Source organism: Austrofundulus limnaeus, unplaced genomic scaffold (assembly GCF_001266775.1).
Source record: "Austrofundulus limnaeus strain Quisiro unplaced genomic scaffold, Austrofundulus_limnaeus-1.0 Scaffold261, whole genome shotgun sequence".
Lineage (NCBI taxonomy): Eukaryota > Metazoa > Chordata > Actinopteri > Cyprinodontiformes > Rivulidae > Austrofundulus > Austrofundulus limnaeus.
In genome coordinates, this window is record NW_013952663.1 from 545,271 (window position 1) to 553,976 (window position 8,706).

General features: G+C 39.6%; 1 protein-coding gene across 7 annotated transcripts; it reads right to left on the bottom strand.

Annotated features, from left to right (window-relative positions):
- Positions 1 to 930: 930 nt before the first annotated feature.
- Positions 931 to 8,633, bottom strand: mepcea (methylphosphate capping enzyme a). Of its 7 annotated transcripts, none has more exons than XM_014020647.1 (6): positions 8,268 to 8,633; positions 5,573 to 7,377; positions 3,292 to 3,510; positions 3,087 to 3,210; positions 2,932 to 2,993; positions 931 to 2,011 (listed from the first exon to the last, which is right to left on the bottom strand). In XM_014020647.1, exons 1-5 carry the CDS (start codon positions 8,296 to 8,298, stop codon positions 2,959 to 2,961), a joined length of 2,214 nt encoding a protein of 737 aa, XP_013876101.1. In that variant the 5' UTR covers positions 8,299 to 8,633; the 3' UTR covers positions 931 to 2,011; positions 2,932 to 2,958. The 7 variants fall into 7 exon arrangements, with proteins under 7 accessions (XP_013876101.1, XP_013876103.1, XP_013876104.1 ...); XM_014020649.1 differs by adding an exon at positions 8,020 to 8,191 and having other exon boundaries at positions 931 to 2,993; positions 8,268 to 8,631; XM_014020650.1 differs by adding an exon at positions 8,020 to 8,164 and having other exon boundaries at positions 931 to 2,993; positions 8,264 to 8,631.
- Between the last annotated feature and the right edge of the window lie 73 nt (positions 8,634 to 8,706).

An 8,706-nucleotide genomic window follows, 5' to 3' on the forward strand; every position in this document is an offset into this window, starting at 1 on the left:
TCACAGGATGCACCCACCAACCGAGAGAACAGTCTCCGGTTTCTTTCATTTGTGAAAGGTTGAACTAATGAATAATGAAGTCAGGTCTTAAATGGTTTTGCAGCTTCTTCCAGCTACAACCTTTTAAAAAGGCATTACTCACATGAATCAAGCTTTCTTCAGAAGAGCAAATACTGTGAACAATAACTGTCCTATATAAGCAATGCAGAAAACCTGAGTTTTTCTAAGGTTTTTAGCAGAGCTAAACTTTGTCCAGTTTTACAGCTAACTGCTTGTGCTTTAAGAACTGCTTGTGCTTTAAGAAGTCAGCTCGTGTTGGACTAATGTGACCCAGATGCACACGTCACTACATTTCATGAGTTATGAACGCAGAAATCCTGGCCATTTCCTTCCCATCTCACCTCTGCTGACTGCTGGAGAAAGGCAACCAGCCCCTCACCAACCTGGACAGGACACGGGTACAAAAACGGATCCTGTTTAAAAAAATAGGTCATGTTGACTTCCTGTTACTTTTACAACGTAGTTATTTAAAGGCAAAAACCTAATTTCATAAACTGTTGAAGTGCTGATTCAAGATGATGGTTTGATATATAACTTTGGAATAATGTAAAAATTGAGCCCTTCATGTTTAGCACATTAATCTAAGCTCACCTCCTTGAAAAGTAGCTTGGTTTTGCTCAATCAACCTTGAATTATATGATCTCCAAAATATTTGAAAATCATGCCCTTTGACTTGGAGTTATTAAAACATTTTTGCGTTATGTTGTGTTTTTATTTTTTATCTTTTACGCTCTGTCTAACAGGTTAATTCACCTCAATGTTTATTTAGTTTGTGTTTATTCACTGATAAGTACATTATTTTTTAGAATGCTAAAATGACAATGTCTTCACACTCAAATAAATGGAAATAAGAGTGCACAGACACAAACACTCCTTTCAAACAATTTATATAAAAAAATTAAAACAAAGAACTAATTTAACAATCAATGTGCTCTCCAGGACAAAGCAAAAAACAAAAGAACATACACATTCATTTGTAAATACAAAGCTRAATTATCAATCAGTTTAAAGACAAAAAAGCTGTAAGTCTTTTTAAATTGGCAGCAAACATTTGAAAACAGAGGAAAAGACAGAAAAAAGAACCAATTATGAACTAAATATTAACAGCAAAACAAGATCTGAAAACTTATTTACATCTATGACTTACTGAAACAGAAACATATCCACCTTAGCCATCATTTTCTGCCAATCCACGGCAAAAGTTTAAACTAAACATGCCACAAAAATGAGAATTTTTTTTTTCTGTCCGGGTCAGTGAAGATGATAGTTTGGAGTTGAGTGGTGCTCAGCGAACAACAATAAAAATCAACCTGTAGCTCGTTACTGTCCTTACTGGGTCAAAACAAAACAAAAAACCTGTTGAGAAATCTTTTGGCAGCATGTCAAAACAATTAAAACATATGGGGTATTATGTATTCACTGAAGCAACAGCTGATTTTCACAAATGTCAATTGTTCAGCTAAAAACATTTTTGCCATTTTATTTTCATTCCTACTAGAGACCACATAAAACACACCGAAGGTGCTGCAGCATCGTCAKATACATCATCATCACCACCACCTCTAATTTTCAGCTCAAATCTCTGTTCCATCTGCAGCTCACAGAAGACATTGTACAAAAAATAAAGTATGGCTAAAGTTGAACTGGAACCAAAAAGTGACTGGATTTCAAATTAATTAATTTARATATTTAATAAACTTTTAAGTGACTTTTTAAAATCCATTAGCAACTGGAGAGTTCAAAAAGTCTGTTAGCGGGTTGCAATCAGAAAAGCCAAACAATACTATAAACCCAGGATGTGGAGAATTTAAATAATGTCTCTATAGTGAAATGGCTAAATTTAATGTTTTATGATAAGACGAAGCTGGGTTTTAACTGGTGATCAATCCAGGATGTGCCTTCCTCCTTAGTCCTCACCCAGGGAGCATTAGGATAACTTCCAGCTGAACAGCTAAAAAAAAAATAAATAAACACCAGGACTTTTATGTATTTAGTTAATGTAACGGTTCGTCGCTTGAGACTTTCATTTGTTAAGGTCACAATCTGTACAGTGTAGYCTGGTGTTTATTTTAAAAGCTTTCTAACAACTTGAAATTAATATAGCTGTTTTGCAAAATGTACAATTGAGAAAAAAAATAGCACACACCACCATACCGGGGTTAAAAAAAAGGTGAGCCAGTTATCTGTTATGACTTCATAGCTGATAGCCTTTAGCTGTTTTTAAACCACCGTGTGTGAATTCATTTATACGCTCATTGCAACAAGGTTCAAGGCCAAAAATATGATGCAAGTGTGTAATTATTTAGTTTACCAGTAACTTGCACTGTGCTCAACACAATAAAACACATGTGGCTTTTCAAGATTTTGGWTATAATGGGCTAGCATCAAAGTTTTGCATATGTGAAAACACATCTTACACAGCAGGTACTCCACTGCTTTGACTCTTTGGGTAGAATGAGTGGTGATGTGATGTATGAGAATATAATGACATGTGGCCAAAGACCTCTCAACACATTTTATGAGTGGGCTGGGGGATCTTTAACACACCGAGTTCAAGGAACTTATCAGATGAGTGCACCTTCCACAGAATGGCCYAACACAAACTGTTTTTCTTCTCCCCAGCTCTACAAAGTTTTATCCAAGTTAATTCCATAGATTTTAAAAGTTTTTTATAGTCCCAACAAATTCTGATTAATGCCTCCTGTTGACAAATCTTGTTTTATAGAAATAATCCCACTTTTGGTCCCCATTCTTCTTTTCTGTGTGTTTTCATCTTCAGCATCCAGAGCTAAGGTAACTGTTAGAGATGACTCACTGCAGTCCAGTACAGCCAGCTGGTTTGAGAGAATGGTGGCGGTTTAGGCTACTCACATTCATTGGTGTTCAAGGCTCGGGTGGTCATTTGTGAAAAACATAGATTGGCCTTTGAAAACCTGCAGTAACGAGAAAAATAAGACAAATTAATGTCTTAAAGGTGAAAATTAAAAATAACTTGTGAAAAAAAGCTGTAGATTGTATTTTGTTACCTCTTACTGAACACTTGGGGGAACCAAGGTGCTCAAAACTGGTGAAGCCCACCTCAAGTGTGAGATAGGATGAAAACTGATCAGGTCTGAGTCGTATGCTGCGGAAGTTCCTGTTAATGTTCTCCTATTAGGTGAAAACAAATGCAAAAGGTTACTTTTTATCACCAAAAAACCCAGCTTTAGGTTAACATTATTAAATTCTTACCGTCAGCTTCTTCCTCTTCACATAGGACTCCCAGGGCTGCGGCTCCAGGATGAACATGCCTCCAGGACGGAGATGTCTGTAGGCTCTCTTAAAGAGCCGCTTCAGGCCACAGTCTCCCCAGTTCAGGTGAACCCACTTGGTCACGCTGAGGCACAGGATCACGTCATACTCTGGCCGCTGAGTCAAAATAAGGTTATCGCTGTCCAGAACATAATTGGCCTAATAAAAAAGAAAGAGCCGAGGTGAAGTGGAAAAACTGGRACATGATCAGAGTAAAACCTTCAGGATTTGAGGTAAGAAAAAGAAAAGATCAAAGGAAGTACATCTATTAAAATGTCCTATATTTCATTCTCTATTTAAAKAATTAATCTACAAATAAAGTTGAAAATACTTGTCAAATACATTGGGGATTAGTTTTGTTTTGTATCTTTGTTTTTGTCTCACTGCTGTAATATTTGACTCGCAAATGATGTGAATCAAATAAATATTTTAGGCACAATGCCAATGTACTAAACGCATTAAAAATGCATATACATTATATAAATCAATTATGTACTTCCTGAGACACTGTCCAACTTGTGTTTTAACTGTTGTCATAAGAAATGCTTACAGCTACACAACACGGAGGAAAAAAAACGGCTTCTGTTGTTTAGTTTAACACCAATAACAGCTTCAGATTAGAGAGCCGATCTGCTTCAAACTCAAGATAGTGTCAGTGGAGTTACCCTGGAAAAAACAAAACAACAACAACAAAAAAAAAAGAATATGCTGGCAATAATTCAGAGGAAAACCCGACTCAACCATAAAGGAACAGCTCCTGACGTTGTGCGAGTACAATAATCTTCAGTAATGYCAACAAACTGAACAGTCGATATTGTGGACTTAAGGAAAAATGCAGAAAAACCACCACACTCCAGGAGGCATTCTCACCACTTTCCAACAGGGAAGTATTGAGAACATCCAACAATATGCATCACATCTTTGTACAGAAACTACTGTATAACTGACAATAAGACCCTGTAATGACTGAGAACGTTATCGGGGTCTCACGTCCCTCTTTAGAAGCGTTTTTGAGGAGAAAAGCATAAAGAAAGCCCTCAGTAATTACCAGAGATCCTCCTCAAACCCTCTAATAAGCTTTTAACCTCCTGCCATCTGGTAAATAAAAAAATGATAAACTGCTCTGTCAAATAAAGAACTAGAATATGCAGCAGCTTTATTTTTCCAGGCATTTAAGATGATTAAATTTCCACTTAAGACACAGATCTAGACAAGTGAAGCTTCTTTTTATACTTTTATTATGCTGAGTATAAAACGACACTTGAAACATGAAAGTTTGGCAGAGGTAACTGATACTTTTGAGGTAGTAAATGAGAAGGCAATTCTTGTATTTTCATGCACCGGCCTATCTACTGGCTAACAACCACATRCCGAGGCAAGAAACACTACACTGAYTGAAGAAATCTGAGGATTTTCACTGGAGGGGTAAAACGCCAGTTCCTTAAGATACTCTCTGACTTGATGTTGACAATGGAAAATGCTGTTGAGTTATTAGAGTGAGCTGACAGGATTGCAAAATGTTTGACATTCATGGAATGTGTTTTTTTGCTTTTTGAATTTAGAAACCAACATTGCTCATGACAGATACGTAATGTCCAAAGCAAAACAAAGACACAATGTCAATGAGTCAGATCTACTGAATAGTCAAACTTCTGAGGAAATACGACTTTTCTTTTGGTTTCACCCCAGCTTTTATAGAAATAATAATTGTGATAAGACAGACACAATCACAATTMTATCAAATAAGCAAAATGTCCAACAGAGTAACAAATTACCAGACCTTTAAAARGTAAAGAGGTCATGGAATCCATTTGTTTCTTATCTGTATGAGTTGAATCAKAAAAGTTAAGTGGAGAACTGTAATAAAATATGAGCAAACAGATGATGAATAACATAATTTTCTGTTAAAGACACATAATTAATAATTTCATTGAAATCTGTTCCTTTGACACAACTTCGATACAGTTAAAATCTTTAATGTTTTAACAATATTAACTTTGTTTATAGCTGGTATTTACATATTAACTTTTATAGCATTTCCCTGCTTTTGTTTGTTCAGATAAGCTGAATGGTGCATCAAAGCACCACCCCCAGTAAATGTTACAGTCGCACTTGTTCTGGTAAAGCATGCAGAAACAATACAAACATTGATTAATTTAAAAAAAAAAACAAGACTAGAGCAAAGTGATGAAACTGTAAAGGATTCAGAGCACTGTCTTACCTTTATGAAGGACACATTAGCRGGGAACTCCCCAGGCTGAGCTTTACAGGTTTCTGGTAATGGGGGTGCAGCGATGGGCCCTCTGGAGATCCGCAGGGACACCGGAAAGAAGCAACCTGCAGAGCAGTCAGCAGCAGCAGGTGCAGCATCCTCTTTTTGCTCCATTTCATCTGTTTTACTATCCGTCCCTTTCTCGTTTGTGTTACTGGAGTCRTTATCATTTACAGCCTCTGCAGGGCCACTCTGTCCCTCCTCTGCTTTCCCATTTTCAGCCCTGCTCTCAGCTTCACCGAGTTCCTTTTTTGCACCTCCCTGGCACTCGTTTCCACTCTTCTCCACCTGTTTAGCAGTCTTTTTCTCTTGCACTGCACGCCTGGCCTCCTGGGTCTGCAGCTCAGAAAGGTAATGYCTGATGTTCTTACGAGCTGCATGTATCAGGCCGCTGTCTATATCCAGGCCCAATATGCGCGAAGGTCTGAACATTTTGGCAATATAAAGGGTTAGGTGGCCTGAGTTGCAGCCCAGGTCCAGCACATCTTTACCTTCAAACCACTCTTGACAGAGCACATGTATACGAGGGTCTTCGCTGCTGCCTGGGTTGCGGTATCCGTAATACTTGTTGTAGTTCCCATACTGGAACTTCTTTTGATGCTCCTTTGCCTTATTGTGGGGCTGCTGTTGYTGACGAACTCCCGGGACACCTTTGGGACCACTTCTTGGTGTGTGGAAAGAATTCTTTTGTCCCCATGAGCCACAGTTTCTATCTCCATGTCCTAACTTACTAGAGGGAGTAGAATGGCTGACGGGGAGTTCCATTTTACCAGAGTTGCGCCTTCTCTTGCGTCTGCTTGCGTGTTGGTTTGGCCCTGCTGACTGGGAAGTGGTCTCCTCCATGGACACAGATGCAACCTCATCTTTGCAGCTGGCTGAGTGATCAGTCGTGTGATTGTGGGACTCTCCTGAGACACTCACAGTACTGTTGGACTCTTTGGAGTTGTCTTGTGCAGAGCATGGACCAGGCATACCTGGAAGCTGTGCAGAGGTGCTAGTTTTGACCTCGCATTTTTCTGATTCGGAGAAGTTMATCTGTGATGTTGCGACGCCGGTTCCGGCTCCTCCCCCACCTCCGTGATGTCTGTTTCTGTGTCTCTTCCTTCCACCGCTTTTAAAGGGGGACACCATAAAGCTGCTGTGAGCTATCTCACTGTTCAGGTTCAGGGGATCTGTGATGTCTCTGGGAATGAGAATCTCAACGGGGTCTCGACTCTTGGCTGGCAACGGCGAGGACTTTGGCGTCTCTGCATTGAGTGCTTTGTTGACCTCTTCATCCAACAGGCTGTTGAGATTTAGCGGGTCAAAAATGTTGCCTCCCAGAAGGAAGTTAGTCGGCAGGACAGAGTCACTCTCAGAGTTGGCTCTCCGTCTCCTCTTTCCAGAAGACGGATGTTTGAAACTATAATTAGCTGTGTAGCGTCGCTTTGTTAGTTTTGGTTGTTGTTGTTGTTTAGGCTGCTGGAAGCTGTTCCTTCGATTGATGTTGTTTTCACTCCCTCTGGCTTTCTGACCAGCGCTATCTGTGCTGGTGTGTTTTGGTGAGGCTGCAGTGTCCGGGACAGGACAAGCAGCTGTAAAGTCAGGGGTCGCTGCCGCTTCCTCCATCGTCACAGACACACCACTATAAACATCTGAGAGCTGCAGAGGTGATGCTGAGCTAGCCTGGGGACTGCCAGCTTTTGTAACTTTCTCATCGACTGACATCTGCTTAAAGTTCCAGAACAAAGAAACACATTGAAGATTTTCTGGGTCTGCAAATAAAGACACACACACACACACACACACAAAAAAAAAAACAAATGTTAAATACAATCAGACCTTTGCGGACCTTATCAGATGGGGTTTTGTCCTTCTCAACTATTGCAAGGATCAAGGTTTAAAAGCAAACTATTTTGTAATAGGACAAGTTATTACAAAAAAGTTAAAATAATCAACTTAGATTACGTTCAAATATGGTAGAGATTATGTTTTATTAAACCTTTACATGACAAGAAAACAACATATTTTGTTTATAAAGTTTTAGTTAAGTTGCATATTTTTATATACCGATTAAGATATAAAATGTGCAAATCATATACTTTAAATTTAACTGATTACACTACAAAATAAAAAAAAAAACATAAGCAATTTAATCCGTTTTCAGCACCTGCAGGTTGCATGTCAGTAACATGACCCAGCAGTAAATAAGTGCTAAATTAAATCACGGTGTAACCCAAATGGGGTAATATTTAGCCTGTTCTTTGTGGTCACATATTTTATATTAGATTCCAGTGCCATTTCCAAACGTAAAAGTCAATTTATAGCAATAGTCTTATTTGTACATACAGAGAATCTGCAGGATTACATATTTTAGAAATATTGTCATAAAGCGTGTTTCCTAAAGGGCTACTAACATGAAAAGTTTGGGAGTCCGTGTTGAAGTTATCCTGTTAGCACACTTAGCTCCTAGCTTCTGTATCGTGGGCCAGAACACAAACGTCGAGGAAATGTTCAGCTATGCTCCAGTCTCACAGCGGTCTCAGACAACCAGTCGATTATCTACAGCGATATGATTTTGCCTGAGCCCTTGCAAAATAAAAAATAAAAAATGTGAAACTCGTTTAAGTGATACTACCTCCCAGATGGTCACCTACCTACCTACCAGCGTGCGCAGTCAACAGTGTAGTCACCATCAAAATAAGCGACTCTCGCCTGGCGCGGTTCAGTTCACCCCGCCTCCGGGCCGGACTGTCACCGCGCTCCCCCTTCTTCGCTCGAGCTAAAGTTAGCCTAGCTTAGCCTAGCTTAGCCTACAAGTGTGTCAACATCAACGCAACTGTGGTAAGCTGCGCAAAACACGGTCGTTCTGACTTCTGTGCACAAGATAGCGGCTCGTTTCTCCGTCAGACTGTGGCATTGGCTTAACTCTAATAGGTTAGTGTCAGACAGGTTGGTGAATAAATTGTTATATTTGCTAAATGAGTAGGCATGGCGGCGCATCCGGGCTCTGACCGAGCTCTGTGTAGCAGGGGCGGAAATCCTTCTGACTACTGACTAGAGCCCACAAGGTGGTGAGAACTCTTTCCTAATCCTTTTAGGGC